General features: G+C 41.2%; 1 protein-coding gene across 2 annotated transcripts in view; it reads left to right on the top strand.

Moving 5' to 3' along the window:
• vps35 (VPS35 retromer complex component) overlaps positions 1-15,940 on the top strand; it is a 24,687-nt gene extending 8,747 nt beyond the window's left edge. Inside the window, exons 6-17 of one of the 2 annotated variants that reach the window (XM_088413380.1) lie at positions 127-346; positions 654-737; positions 818-927; positions 1,215-1,311; positions 9,637-9,785; positions 10,190-10,397; positions 11,602-11,757; positions 11,830-11,949; positions 12,119-12,298; positions 12,379-12,618; positions 14,989-15,132; positions 15,266-15,940. In XM_088413380.1, coding sequence (XP_088269506.1) covers positions 127-346; positions 654-737; positions 818-927; positions 1,215-1,311; positions 9,637-9,785; positions 10,190-10,397; positions 11,602-11,757; positions 11,830-11,949; positions 12,119-12,298; positions 12,379-12,618; positions 14,989-15,132; positions 15,266-15,445 — 1,888 coding nt within the window. In that variant the 3' untranslated portion in view covers positions 15,446-15,940. Of the gene's footprint in view, positions 1-126; positions 347-653; positions 738-817; positions 928-1,214; positions 1,312-9,636; positions 9,786-10,189; positions 10,398-11,601; positions 11,758-11,829; positions 11,953-12,118; positions 12,299-12,378; positions 12,619-14,988; positions 15,133-15,265 lie in introns of both variants that reach the window. The other variant, XM_088413379.1, reaches the window with a different exon arrangement.

Genomic DNA, 15,940 nt, shown 5'->3' with positions numbered 1-15,940 from the left:
ATATATATATACACGCGCACATATATATTAAGGTTATGTTTGGTGGTGTGAAGTCAGTTGCGCGTTCGGGTATATGGGCCGCAGTGCGCTGGAGCCCTGAACACTATCCAGTTGAATTTCCACCAGGGGGTCGGAGGAGATGACGGGTGACATCAACGACTCAATCGACTTTGTGCTGCTCAACTTTGCTGAGATGAACAAGCTGTGGGTGCGCATGCAACACCAGGGCCACAGTCGCGACCGGGAGAAGCGCGAGAAGGAGCGCCAAGAGCTCCGCATCTTGGTGGGCACCAACCTGGTCCGCCTCAGCCAGCTAGAGGGTGTCAACGTGGACAAGTACAAGCAGGTGAGACCGCCCGCTTTTTGCCGCGCTGCACATTCCTGTGGCTTTGGAAACGGTAATAATTGCAAGGGACTTTTTTTCACGTAGTTTTTTATTTCATTTCTGAAGGAAAAAGAACAATACTGTATTTCTTATTTGTTCTTTTTTCTTAGAAGAGTGTTTTAGTAAGAATATTAACAATGTTTCTCTGTCATTACAGAAAGTGTAGTTCCTTTTTTAGTTTTATTGAATAGAATGTACAAGTTAGTTGTGAATAAAAGTGTGTGATGGAAAGGGATTGATGGTGACTTTTTGCATGTATCCGACCCAGGTTGTTCTTCCCGGCGTGCTGGAGCAGGTGGTGAACTGCCGAGACTCTCTCGCACAGGAGTACCTGATGGAATGCATCATCCAGGTAAACCTGCCCTCGTGGCAGCCCTTCTCCTCCTCACCACTCATGTTCCTCTTCCGCTGCTCCTCGTGTACTCACGCCAGGTGTTCCCGGATGAGTTCCATCTGCAGACCCTCAACCCTTTCCTACGCTCCTGCGCCGAGCTTCATCAGCACGTCAACGTCAAGAACATCATCATTGCCCTCATTGACAGGTATGGTCAAATTGTTACTTTCCCAACCCGTTTGCCATCAGTACAAAACGCAAAGAGGCTCTCGACACGCCCAACTCACACATTTTTGGAAACGCGAGGAAGTTCTTTGGCGCTTTTGGCCCTCTTTAGAGGCACGTTCGTCAAGACCTAATGAATATCACATGAAAAAAAAAAAGAATCATCCAAATATTGCACCAGTGGAAGTTGGGATTTGCTGGTGCACTGTCAAAAAAGGGGGCTCAACAGTCACTCAACATAGTGACTTGATAACGTGTATTTCCTTTCAGACTGGCGCTGTTTGCTCACCGAGAAGATGGACCCGGGATCCCGGCGGAGATCAAACTTTTTGACATCTTCTCGCAGCAAGTGGCCACAGTTATCCAGGTAGTGGACTTGGTGAACTTGAGTGGCAAAAACGTGCTCATATTATGGGACTCCCTTTGCAGAAATAGCACACTCTAAGTGTATTTTGTTGTTAAGATTGAATATTGGGCTTTCAGAGTTACTTGTCGGTCTATTACAGTGGTACCTCTATTTGCGAACGCCTCTTTCAGCTTACGAAATGCCTCAGCGGAAAAATAATCAAGATGCAAGATATAAAAATCAAGATACAAAAGTTGTTGTTATATAAAATGAGAAACGAGAACACCAACACTCGCGCCAACGTAACTGTAATGTAATATGTTATCACAACCAGTCATGTCTACCAGATTTGTTGCAGTTTGTCATGCACTTTTACCATTTATTAATATGCCGGCTTGCCCACAAACGAAACAATAGTTTTTAGCATTGATGTTTACTGTGGTCTTCCACTTTTCATCTTCAATCGTTTCCTGCACACATCCCACCAACAATTTACACCAAAGAAGTACTTATTTTACCTTAGAAATGTGTTGGACCCCCTGGGACTCGCAATACTAAAAATCTATGAGTCCTGACAGAAATATCCCAAAAATTGCGCAGTAAAAAGGACAAAATTAGGAGCAGGAATTTTTGTCTGATTTGATTGTTGGGGTCTCCCATTCCATTCAGAATCGATTTTCGACTCAAAATTACTCAATTCGATCAAAAATGAGTTCTGCTTCAATCTATTGATTTACAAAGAAACATCACACAATTTGAGTTACAATAAAAAGGGAAACTGTCTTTTATTTCTTTTAATACATTTACTACATTTTGATTTGTAAAAATCATTCCTTTTTCCCCTTAAAAAACACTTGGACAACTGCTAATTTGAGTTACAATAAACAGGGAAACTGTCTTTTATTTTTTTTAATACATTTACTACATTTTGATTTGTAAAAAACATTCCTTTTTCCACTTAAAAAACACTTGTACCACCGCTACTCTTTGAAGTTAGCTATAAATTTCATCACTTTACATCATAAAATAAGATGAAACGAAAATGTAAAAAATGTTGCCCAAATGAAAAATAATATTTCTCTGTGCATTTATGACAAACGAGAGATGAAAATAAACTTTTCAAGGGAGCTTCTAAATTGTACAGTATGTGCAAAGCATGAATTGTGTGCCAGTCTGTTCATCTCTGAGCATATCGAGAGAATTATCACTCACAATTGTAACATTTAATTCTTTTGAATGTTTGAGAGTAGGTATTGGACAATATCAGAATGACATGATAACCTTGAACAAAAATATCAATGTGTTGAAATGACTTCTAAAATGTATAAAATCAAAATCTTTTGGTGAATAGCAATGTTTATAGATTATATAAAGTTTTGTTTATAGTAGAAATGCACAACAATATTTTGAAAGATGACTGATTTGAAATGAACTGCCAGATAGTTGTTTATTTCAAATCAATCTTTCAGCGATTATGTGTATTAATAAATAGCGCAAAGTGGATTTTGTCATTTGATGCGACTGAGAGTCATTTTCAAAAGCCAAAAAACTGCCAGACAGCCTACTTCATATGTTTGAACGGGGGGAAAGTTCGATTGGTTTGCTTTCTTGACCCACACTTTAGCTCGATGCACTGTTCATTCTACCTCGAACGATACCAAAAATGCTGCGTGAAAGTAGCATAACGATAGCTGCGGTAATTTACAGCCGTAACTCAAGCCGACAAACCAGGAAGCGAACATGAAAACGTGATTGACTAGCCACAAAGTATACGTAAGTCACATCGAGAGGAGGCTCCCACTGCTGGTTGAAATTGCCTTGTGTGAACCAAGTGTTCCACAAATTACCTTCAAAAAATGTTTGAAAGTAGGGCTGTACGATTAATCGAAATTTAATTGCGATCACGATATTGGCTGCCAAGATTAATTAAGATGAAAGTCGGCGATATTAACATTAAAAAAGCCACCCATGTCAAATCAAGTACTTTCGGTCATCCTACCACCAGGGGGCAAACGCAAGGTTAAGACACCATTAAGCTTATGGAATTGGGTTCCACGCATCTTTTCGGCAACCACGCCACTTCGTACGGTGTCCGTGCTGACCAGATTACCAGATTTTCTGCACCGCATACCTTCTGGAATTTCTTTACCGCATGGAAGCGCTGGGCAGAAAACACGTCGAGCAAACTATTGCATATTGGTGTTCGCCGGTGAATACCAGTGAGCAAGTACACAGAGGCAAGGAGTTTGATTGGAAAAAATAAAATAAACTAGAGCTGCAAGCAGCTATTACCAGCATTTACTGTTACGATAAATCGTCATAATGAGCACTGCTGAATAGACCACGGCCATTATCAAAACATCGTAATCTTTGGTGGAAAAAATTAAGCGTGTCTGAAGGCCTGTCTGAAAAATTTTCAGTGATATTACTTTGACAGGCTAAACAAGGAACATATACTTGAAAATGTAATTTGTTGCTGCCACCAGGTGGCGTCTGCACTACGAGGAAAAAAAGTGTCTTTAGCATTGTTCTCTGATGAAATGAAATTTAGAGAAGATTCTCTTGAAGTTTTACCTGTCTGGCCAGACATTGGATTTCGGTGTAAAGGCCACGCCCAAATTTGAAGAGTCATAAAACTTGAGATTCATAATGTTCCTTATCGCTCTCCTGACTAATTTTCAGTGAATTTACTGAAACCGGCATAACACAGAACATGAAAGTGTAAAACTTAACTTTTTTGTCTGCCACCAGGTGTCGCTATTGGTAATTTGGAAATGTGTCATGTTGAAGATTTAGACCATGAGTCTAAATGATACTCTGAATTTTTAGATATTTTAAAGCTTGTTCAGCTGAATAATAAAGGTTTTTGTCAATCTGGACGAAGGAAACATTGACTTCATGTTCTGAAAGCCCACCTCCATCATATAATTCATGGGATCGTGACTAATTTTGGACCAGTTGTGCCTCTAAGTCTGAGAATGATCTAGGCCAAATTGAAAGTTGATGAGGTCAACAGTGTAAGAGAAGACTGCAGCAGTGGAAGACTTACAAAAGGCCATAAATGCATCTAAATTGCAAAGTCAGAAATATGCAACTCTTTTTCTCTACATCCTAGCGTATGGCTGTATTTGCTTGTTATTTAGGTCTTAGGGTCCTGCATATGCCTACAAATGTTGATAGCTGTAAGGCGAACCAACTGGGTTTGGCTGCAATCCTTCAACTATAATGACATTTTTGGTCCCACTAGGTGGCGCTCGCAGTATGACAAAAAACTGGTTAGTAGGTGTGTTTTACATTGGACTACCGTCAACTATATGAAATTTAGAAAAGATAAGACCATCTGGGTTCAATTCCAGAAACTTTTTGGTATTGACGAGACATCAAACTTTGAGGCAACGTAATGGCCGCGCCCATAAGCAAAAATTTGTAATACTGGAGAACCTTCATGTTTCATGCCTCAACGCTATTTGTGGCCAATTTTCAGTTAATTTGCACAAACAGGAATAGCACAGTGCAAAAATTGAAATACTAAGGTTTTTGTCATTGGTGGTTAAGGATATTTGAATCAAGTTTTATGAAGCCCCGCCCCCATCATATATGTTAGCCGATCTTGACGAAATTTTGCCCAGTTGTGCCACTCGTGTCAGATAATGGAGCACGTCAAATGTGAAGTTGATCGGGTCAAGGGTTTTGGTACTGAAAAATGTACAAAATTGGGCCAAATGCTACATTTAACAGTTAACTCAGGTTCTGTACATTCTAACATTTGGCGCTCTGTCATGTTTTTGTAGGTCTTGAGGTCTTACATATGCATAAAAAATTTCGTAGCTCTAGGTCAAACGGGGCGGAACTGGCTGCTGTTTTATAATCACCTGGGCTCAATTACAGTAAATTTTGCTGATTTGAGCAAACTCCGAATTTGGGGTAGCATACAGACCACCCCCTTTATCACAAAGTCATAAAATTTGGATACCTTTAATCTCCAAGTCTCGATGCTATTCGGACAGATTTTCAGTACATTTACTCTGACGGGCTTAGCACAACATATAAAAGTTTAAAAAATGACATTTTTGTCTAACTAGGTGGCGCTATCATTAAGCTGATAATCGACCATGCAGGTAATTTACAGCTATGACTAGTAAAATTTCTGTACAAATTTGGAAACTGGACAACTTTTCAGTTATTTCCTTTTACGGTCTTAGCACATTACATAAAAGTTTCAAAAATGACATATTTGTCTGTAAATAGGTGATGCGATATTTAATTTGAAAATTAACCATGCAGATAATTTAAAGCTATTCCTAGTAAATTTTCTGTAAAGTTTCAGATTTTTTTTTAAGCTTACACATTGGAGTTAGTAGGCTTTGAAACACATAATTTAAAGCCCCGCCCCCATCATATATGTTGGCCCATCTTCTTAAAATTTTGCTCAGTTGTGGTCCTATGGCTGATAATGAAGCACACCAAATTTGAAGTTGATCGGGTCAACCGTTTCTGAGCTATTAAGAGGAACTTGGTACCTGCAAACATTCAAAAACGGTCGAAAAATGCAGATAAAAAAATTCATATCTCTGGTTCTATACATCCTAGCACATGGCGTTCTATAACTTTTTTTTAGGTCTTTAAGTCTTATATATGCCTGAAAAATTTCATAGCTTTAGGTGAAACTCGCCGTTACCAAGGAGAAGTGTTCGACCCTAGGTGGCGCTAAAAATCAATTTTTTAGATTTTATGTATGAAAACACCAAAATACCAAATTTTACAGCAGGCCCGATGAGTGTGCGAATTTTGGTGACTTTTCGTGCATGTTTATGCCCTCAAAAATGGAATTCATTTGGGACAAGAATAATAACTAGAGCTGCAAGCAGCTATAAAGGGCCCTCGCAGATCTGTGCACGTTGGGGTATGAACAGGTCGGGGTATAAACAAGGACTATGAACGATGAAAAATTAGTTGTAGATGACTTCATTGCAGGACTCTTATCAAGTTTGTAGACATTAGAGAAGGTGGGATAATGTGGGTTGTTACTGCAGCTTTTCTCGTTACAGTTGTGTGACTTTACACTGTCGTATCGGCCACGCCCATTATCAAAACATCGTACCATTTGGTGGAAGGCATTAGGCGTGGCCAATGGCTTTTCAGACATTATTTAAGGGATACCACTTCAAGGGGCTCAGCAGAATACATAAAAATGTTAAGGAATTGCTCTATCTTTTGCTGCCACTAGGTGGTGCTCGTACTATGAAAAAAAATAGGCTTGTCGGTGTGTTTCACATTGGACACCCATCCCATATACGAAGTTTTGCAAATATCACATAATCTAGGTTCAATTACAGCAACTTTTACCGTTTTGGCGAGAAATCGGACTTTGAGTTGGCATAGAGGCCACGCCCTCTATGGAAAAGTCATAAAAGTTGAGAACCTTCATTTTCCACTGTGTCATAGCTTTTCTGACCACTTTTGAGTTCATTTAGTCAAACAGGCATTGCACAGCACATGAAAGTGTAAAAAATGATATTTTTGTCCGCCACTAGGTGGCGCTGTAAATGATTTGGAAGTTTATCACATGGCTGTATTAGGGCATGACTTTTAAAGTCCCTGCAGAGTTTCACATGGTTTAAAGCTGAAACAGCTGAGTTATTAAGGTTTTTGTCACTCTTGGCAAAGGAAATATTCAAAATAATTTGAAGCTCCACCCACATCTTAAAGTCGTGGGATCTTCACAATTTTTGGCATATTTGTGCCGCAATATCTGCTAATAGTCCATGCCCAAGTAGAAGTTAATCGGGTGAACCGTTTAAGAGAAAAAAGCACTAGTTTTAGAACAGCTAATGTCTAAGAATGGGGCAATATTGCACATTAAAAAAATTCATAACAATTTTTCTGTACATCCAAGCACATCACTCTGATTGACTTTTTTGTAGGTCTTACAGTCCTTCATTTGCCTAAAACGTTTCATAGCTGTCGGTCAAACCAAACAGGATTGACTGTAATCTTTCGACTAATGACATTTTTTGCAGCCACTAGGTGGCGCTAGCTTTAAACTGGAATATAAGTTTGTCGATGTATTCAGGAATTGATTTTTATCCAATGTGTGAAATTGTGAGAAGATCAGATCATCTGGATCCAACTACAGCAGCTTTAACTGGTCCGATAAAACTTCAATTTCAAATGAAAATGGACGTAGAGGCCACACCCATTATCGAAACTTCGTAAAACTTGGTGGAGGTCAGCAGGGCTGTCTAGAGGCTTGTCAAGACTTAATTTTAGCGATATTACTTCAAAGGGCTCAGCTAAACACATAAAAATGTTTAAAAAATGCTATATTTTTGCCTGCCACTAGGTGGCGCTCGCACTACAACAAAAAATACGTTGATAGGTGTATTCCGCATTAGAATCCCATCAAATATATAAAGTTTAGAAAAGGTAAGACCATCTGGGTCCAAATACAGTAACTTTGTTCGTTTTGGCGAGACATCAGACTGACATTTTCATTTGCCACTAGGTGGCCTTATAAGCAATTGAAGAAAATATTAAACACGTGTTAAGGGCTTAAACCTTTGTGTCTGTGAATTTTCAGATTTTTCTAAGCTTGTACAGCTGAGTTATACAGGTATGAGTCACATGTGGCGAAGTAAACATCAAAGGCATAATAGGAAGCCCTGCCCCTAACATATTTGATGGCGAATCTTCACAAAAATTTGAAACCTTGTGCCTCTCAGTCAGATAAAACACCACAGCAAATTTGAAGTCGATTGGGTGAAGCGTTTAGGAGAAAAAAGGAGCAGTTCGGAACCTGCAAATGAGCAAAAACAGGCCAAAAGTGCACATTCAAAAATCCATAACTCTCTTTCTGTACATCTGAGCACATAGTTCGACTTTTTTGTAGGGCTCGAGGTCCTACGTAAGGCTACAAATTTTTGTAGCTCTAGGTCAAACGGGCCGGGAGTGAGAGGCTTTTTTCCACTCATAAGGCCATTTTGGGGCCAATTACAGCCACTTTTTTTGTTTTGGCGAGTCATCTGACTTTGAGGTCGCGTGCAGACTACGCCCATTATCGAAAAGTCGTAACATTTTAAAACCTTAATATTCCATGTCTTAATGGTCTTCTGACCAATTTTCAGTTCTTTTACTTAAACAGATTGAGCACAATACATGAAAGTGTAAAATATGACATTTTAATCAACCACTAGGCGGCGCTAGTAGCTATTTAAAAAATAATTATTCAAAGGTGTTAAAAGCATAAGTCTCCATGTGTCTATGAAGTTTTAGATTTTTTTAAGCTAGTTCATCAGAGTTAAGGTTTTTGTCCCTCTTGGCGAAGGAAAAATTAAACATATAATTTGAAGCCACGCCCCTATCATATATGTCAGCAGATCTTCACCAAATTTTGCCCAGTTGTGCCCCTATGTCTGATTATAGACCACCGCAAATTTGAAGGCGATTGGGTAAGCGTTTAGGAGCAACAAGGAGCAGTTTGGGACCTGCAAACGTGCAAAAATGGGCCAAAAATGCACATTCAAAAAATCATAACTCTTATGGCTCGCGCTGACTTTTTTGTAGGTCTCTAGGTTCTACATATGCCTAAAAAATTTCGTAGCTCTAGGTCAAACGGGACGGGACCAGCTGCCCTGCAAACGTGCAAAAATGGGCCAAAAATGCACATTAAAAAATTCATAACTCTTTTTCTGTACATCTGAGCACATGGCTCACGCTGACTTTTTTGTAGGCTCTAGGTTCTACATATGCCTAAAAATCTTCGTAGCTCTAGGTCAAACGGGACGGGACCAGCTGCACATTTTTGACCTTAGGTGGCGCTGCAGAGCCATTTTTTTTGCATTGTTTTGGGAAACACAAAAATATCAAATTTTTCACTGTGCAAAATTTGGTGACTTCGTGCATTAGGCCCTCAAAAATGGAAAAGTTCTGCACTGTAAATAATAATAACAATCCGGAGAAAAACAAGAGGGCTCTCGCAGCGGTAGCTGCTCGGGCCCTAATAATAATAATAATAATAATAATCCGGAGAAAAACAAGAGAGCTCTTGCAGCAGTAGCTGCTCGGGCCCTAATACTCCGGAGAGGAACAATAGGGACCTCGCAGCGGTCACTGCTCGGGCCCTAATAAATAAAATGGTTACCACATGTTAAGTTAACTTAATTCACTGCATAGAACATTGACATCACCTTTAAACAAACAAACAAACAAACAAAAGCAAGGTAAGTGAGTGTCAATGTTAAATGTCCTTTTCATTTCCATGGTGGACGATAGTTGAATACAAACAGCACCATTTTCTTGGTCCTGTTTTGTTGTTGTGAGTTTGTTGTGTGTGTGTTTTGGTTGCAGTCGCGTCAGGACATGCCGTCGGAGGACGTGGTCTCCCTGCAGGTGTCGCTCATCAATCTAGCCATGAAATGTTACCCTGAACGCGTGGATTATGTGGACAAAGTGCTGGAGAGCACCGTGGAGATCTTCAACAAGCTCAACTTGGAACAGTATGTGACAGGACAGTATGCTTCTGAAGAAGCTTATAGCCCTACGCTTTTGATTCGCCTGATTTTTTGCTGTCCGATGTTTGTCTCGTATCGTAGCTCAGGGGTGTCAAATTTTTCTTCTCCAAATTTTTCGAAGTTGAAGACAATTTGCAAGTTTGGTATTTTAGCCATAAACTTGAAGACAAATCAGCATTTCACAGGCCACATCAAATAATGTGGCGGGCCGGATCTGGCTTTTTCGAAATATTATGGTCAAATTGTCAAAATTGAAGATTTCTGTTTTTGCAGCTCTAGACCGGCAACTAGTCTTGTATCTATAAGGGGTCATATTTGCTTGCCTGATCTCATTAGCAAATAAGAATTAAAACACATTTTTCACTTGGGATGTTTGCTGTGTCCGGCAGCATCGCCACAAGCAGCGCCGTGTCCAAGGAGCTGACACGTCTGCTGAAGATCCCGGTGGACACGTACAACAACGTGCTGACTGTTCTGCAGCTCAAGCACTTCCCGCCGCTCTTTGAGTATTTTGACTACGAGTCTCGCAAGAGCATGAGCTGCTACGTGTTGGCCAACACGCTGGACTACAGCACCGCCGTCGGGGCCCAGGAGCAGGTCGCACACCCGCCCGCAATCCTTTTTTCTGTCATTCTTCCTGGCAAATTTTTTGCTCTTGGGGTTTGAAGTTTTAACTTGTACTTTATTATTACATTTAAAGGGGGTATTTGTCATTTTTTTGCATGCACCCGTGGGAGCTTTAGGGCCATTACAGTAAATGCAGCAATACACAATCCTCCTCCAGCTGTCCATAACTACAACCTCTGGAGGTGTGCCACCCCCCCATGTAATTTTATAACTAAGTGTATAATTATATTTAAAACATATTGTTAGTCGTTCAGAACACATTTATTTGCAAGTTTTTATATTTAAAAATGGTCTAAATCTTACATATTGTCACTTTAAAGATATTGAGAATTTTTGTAGTGTCGTTTATGATTTTTTTTGGTCAGTCAGTGTTGCCAACTAATGAACGTTTATTTATTTACATAATTGGAAAGGTTTTAGGAATGATAATCTTTTGCCCCAAAGGAAGAGCTTATGACATGTTGATATTATTTTTGTTAACTCCCTTGAAGGTTTGAAAAATTGCTGGGGGGAGGAAAAAAAGCTTTTTCACTTTGCTTTCTGTCACTAACTGTTACATATCTGTTTTTAATGATTTTTATTAATTTTTTGTTGCCAGCCAATCGCAGGGCACACAGAGACAAACAACCACTCACGCACCCAATCACACTTAAAGACAATTTAGTATGTCCAATTTGCCTGCCATGCATGTTTTTGTAATGTGGGAGGAAGCCCACACAGGCTCTGGGAGAACATGCTCGACATACACTCCACACAGGAAGGCCAGAGCCAGCTGGATTCTAACTTGGGTCTTTTTAACTGTGAGGCGGACATGCTATTCACTGCGCCGCAGAGCGCAATGATAATTAATATTAATGTTTTAATATTATTTTATTAATATTTCAAAAAAAAAATGTTCTGCAATTGTTTTATTTTTTTAGAAGAGATTTTTTATTTTCAAAACACTTCTAGCAGTGCAGTCAGTATTGACAACTAATGAGCATTTACAATGTTTATTGCTGTCGCTAAAAAGTAAATGAAAAGGTTTTTTTTGTTTTTGTTTATTTTTTTTTTTACTTATTTCATTTTTTTGAGCTTTTGAGTAATGTCATTATTGTTTTTCAGTTTGGAGCATGTCAAGATATGCGATTGCGTTTTCACAGAAAGTTCTCTCTCCCCGGCCGGCCCGAAACAGGTGGACGGCATCTTGAACCTGGTGTCCACACTGATCCAAGACCAGCCCGACCAGCCGGCGGACGACCAGGACCCTGAGGATTTTGCCGAGGAGCAGAGCCTCGTGGGTCGCTTCATCCATCTTCTGCATTCGGATGATCCCGATCAGCAGTACCTGGTGGGGGCCGCCTCGTTCAGCGCCATCCGCTGGATCTTGCCGTTCCCTTGACGTGTGGACTTTTGCCTACAGATCTTGAACACAGCCCGCAAACACTTTGGTGCCGGTGGAAACCAAAGGATCCGATATACGCTCCCACCACTGGTCTTTGCCGCCTACCAGCTGGCCTTCAGATACAAGGAGAACTCCTCGGTGGTCAGCCCCTTCCGGCGCTTGATCATCCGTGTCGCTACTGTCTTTTGCTTCTGTTTTGGTCTTAGGCTTGCCTGTCCCCATGACATAAAGAAGGAAAATCTCTGGAAAAAGGACTTGTATCGTAATCCTTTTATTTATATATTTTTTTATGTTGTGCCTCCTCCAGGATGACAAGTGGGAGAAGAAGTGCCAGAAGATCTTCTCATTCGCCCACCAGACCATCAGCGCCTTGATCAAGGCCGAGTTGGCCGAGCTGCCTCTGCGACTCTTCCTGCAGGGGGCGTTGGCGGCTGGCGAGATCGCTTTTGAGAACCACGAGACCGTGGCCTACGAGTTCATGTCTCAGGTGGGCCCTGCGTCCGGCACGCTACTGATGCGCCATGTGATTGGCGCCTGCTTTGACACGGTACTGGCGGTACCCGGCAGGCCTTCTCGCTGTATGAGGACGAGATCAGCGACTCCAAAGCACAGCTGGCAGCTATCACGCTGATCATCGGCACCTTCGAGCGCACCAAGTGCTTCAGCGAAGAGAACCACGAGCCGCTGAGGACACAGTGCGCCTTGGCTGCCTCCAAGCTGCTCAAGAAACCCGACCAGTGCCGCGCCGTCGGCATCTGCGCGCACCTCTTCTGGTCCGGCCGCAGCACAGACAAGAACCACCAAGAGGTAGCTCATTTTTTACACAGCAAATCAAATTTCAGCAAAGGGAATAGCCACCACAGCTGGTATGTGATTTGTCATCTCTTAAAATAAATATATACTGTATTTTCCACACTGCAAGGTGCACCGGATTATAAGGTGCACCTTCAACGAATGCCCTATTTTATAACAGGATTCATAACCTAGGGAGAACCAAATTATGAGATCCATAGAATAGAAGTTACAGTAGTGGCTGGGCTTGCATTGGCATCCATTAGATGGAGCTGCGCTAAAGACAACTGCAATAATGCAATCAGATAAGTCAGTCAAAGTTCATTAACAATCAGAAATGAAGAATACAAATTGTGGAAAGTACTATGAAGAAAGGGGGAAAAATACCTCTTGATGACATTCAAAGAATGTTTGGATCAATACAAAGGCCAATCGAGTTTCAAAGAATATAATTAGGCTTAAATATTAAACTTAATTAAATTACTGTCAGAGAAATCTCTAAAAGAAGTCTAGGACAAGCCTAGCTGCTAAGCACCAAAAAGATTTAACACAGACCAGCCAAGATTGACTTTTCTCTGCCCGGTCAAAGGGAGAAGAGCTTGGTGTACCTACTCATGCACTGCCAATAGCACCTTTTCCTTGCTCAAGCGTCCCTGCCTGTTTTTTATTCATTCAGCAAAGCATTGCACATTACAAGACATAACAAAAAGTGCCAGTGGGGCGGCACCAACAGCTGGGTCAAGGTCCCAGCTCACACTTTCCTGCATCAACAGCTTTATCTAAGGACTGGGACGAGATGAACTAGGACTGCATAGATGGATAGCAATGCACACAATTCTAGACAAGAAATAAGCACAATGATAACAGCCTAATATAAGATTCCCTTCACAATTACTACCAAAAACCTGAAAATATGTTGTTCTGTTGATTAAAAAAAACAAAAAAAAACAATTTGGGGGTTAAAAAAAACTTGCAGTTTTTGTGCCTTGTCTTAATAGAAATTGCTTCAAAATTGAAGCATATACAGCATATCAAAAAAGTATATTTGTAACTGAAATGCAGAGGTAAAAATTTGAAGAATTGACAAGGCGAAAATCTACACCCAACTGAGCCGCACCAATAAAATCATGGTATATATTTATATAATTTTAAAACAACTTCAGATGTTTTTATTTTTAAAAATGACTTTAATTGTACAAGGACAACATCACTTAATCATGAAACATTAACATTACTATTAGTCATAAAACATGTAAAGTTTTTCTATTTATTGTTAAAAAAAAAAAAAAGCTCATTTTTATACTTTACAAAACCGTCTCGCGCGCCAGATTCCACCAGACTCCATTTGTACCGCGGTACTTATGTTTGACACCATTGTTTTAGATCAATGACATGACCAATACGGAGTTTCAAAGAATAGAATTATGATTCAATTAAATGTTAAAAAGTATTTTTAAATAAAATTGCCAACAAAAACCTTCAAATATTTTCTTTTATTAATCTTAAAACAGTTTCTGGATTTCTGTGAGGGGGCTGGCTACTCTAAAAGGCACATCATCCTTCTCACTATGTATGTAATATATGTAATATAAACAGCGGCCCGAGGCGGCGCCAAAAGTTTGCAATGTCGCAATCCCGCAGTGGCCGAGACCGGGCTAAATATTGTGCTGACAATGCTGCGCTATCGTTAGCTTAGCACAGTAACTACGGTTCAACAGCTGTTAAGTGAAGCAAACGCTGCACATACCAGTTGTCCCAAGTTCTCGCTTCCGTCTTTCTACAAGACAGGTGAGTGCTCTTTCTTGGCTCTGTTTTGTATTGAAAGCTCAGCTGGCCGTGTTGGATCGCTCCCGGTGACCGCAAAGCGGCCGCCATGATTCATTCCTACCCCCTGCGTGAGCCGTTGAATGTTCCCGAAGTTGATTGGCTGTCGCGACGCGAAACGTGGAAAAAGTAAAAAAAAAAAAAAAAAAAAAACTTCACGCAAATGGTGAAATTTCGTTTCTCGTGACCGCACTCGGCCATTCACTTCGCTCCATTCGCGTCCATCGCGTCCCCCGACGTGCATTTGCGCCCAGTCACGCGAACTCCATTGACTACAATACAAAACTCTCCGCTTTTTTTGCCTCGTTCGCGTTCGGTGTGCGCGTACCATTAAACTAAATCATCTCCAAAACATTATTTCGGGCGCAGCCCACGCGGCCCGGTACCAGTTGATCCACAGACCGGTACCGGTTCGCGGACAAGGGGGTTGGGGAGCTCTGATTTAAAGGATTTAGGAGCACTTTGGGGGTCTTGAAATGGCTTAGGCTATTTGGAGAGCATATTTATCATAGTAGTAAGCTCAGGAGGCTAATGTTAAGCACGGTCCGTTTTGTGCATCAGATCCGAGACGGCAAACGTGTGATGGAGTGCCTGAAGAAAGCGCTGAAGATCGCCAACCAGTGTATGGACCCCTCGCTGCAAGTGCAGCTCTTCATCGAGATCCTCAACAGATACATCTGCTTCTACGAGAGGGAAAACGATGCCGTAAGACCCTTCCGCCAAGCCTCGGTTCTGTTTGTCCATTTATCACCATGGAGGAGAAGATCAGTGCTTCCTTGCCGCTTTGGGGTGTATTTCTTTCTGAGCTGTTTTTTTTTTCGACCTTTTGCGGGCGTAGGTGACGGTGCAGGTTCTCAACCAGCTGATCCAGAAGATCCGGGAGGACCTCCCCAACCTTGAGGCCAGCGAGGAGAGCGAGCAGATCAACAAGCACTTCCATAACACGCTGGAGCACCTACGCCTGCAGAGGGAGGCGCCCGAGGCTGAGCGGTCAGCCTATGAGGGACTGGTTCTCTGAAAACATGCACACATCTAGGAGGAATTACAGCATTTCCCCAGCAAGGACTCCCACCATGCATTTTATGATGAAGATGATGAGGTGTGATTTCCTCTGGCGGTACGGCGTCTGCCGTGTTGGAACGAGCATCGGGAAAGCCGATGACACCTTGATACCGCGTCCTTTTGAGGGACGGGGAATGAATGCTTAAACGGCTTTTCCTGTCATGTCCATTCATGTCCTCTAAAGCCTGCCTCACTCAATCAAGTGGGGTCACCCACTTAGAAAACACAAAACTCCATCTGCTTTGCGTTGTAAGACTAGTCAAGATTTGATTCGTCATGATTTGAATGGGCCCCCACTCATCTTTTCTTTCATTGTTTTGGCTGAGCAAACCCTGCTCAGACTTGTAAATTAATGTCTGGAATTATACTTACATTCTTAACAATGTCCTTGCTCTTTTGTTAATTTTGCATAGGCACTCTATCAATATAATAAAGTATTATTGTTAATATA

The sequence above is a fragment of the Hippichthys cyanospilos genome, chromosome 4 (genome assembly GCF_059441005.1).
Source record: "Hippichthys cyanospilos isolate Australia breed blue-spotted pipefish chromosome 4, RoL_Hcya_1.0, whole genome shotgun sequence".
NCBI lineage: Eukaryota > Metazoa > Chordata > Actinopteri > Syngnathiformes > Syngnathidae > Hippichthys > Hippichthys cyanospilos.
The sequence above is the reverse complement of the archived record's forward strand: the minus strand, read 5'-3'. Positions and strand labels throughout refer to the sequence as shown.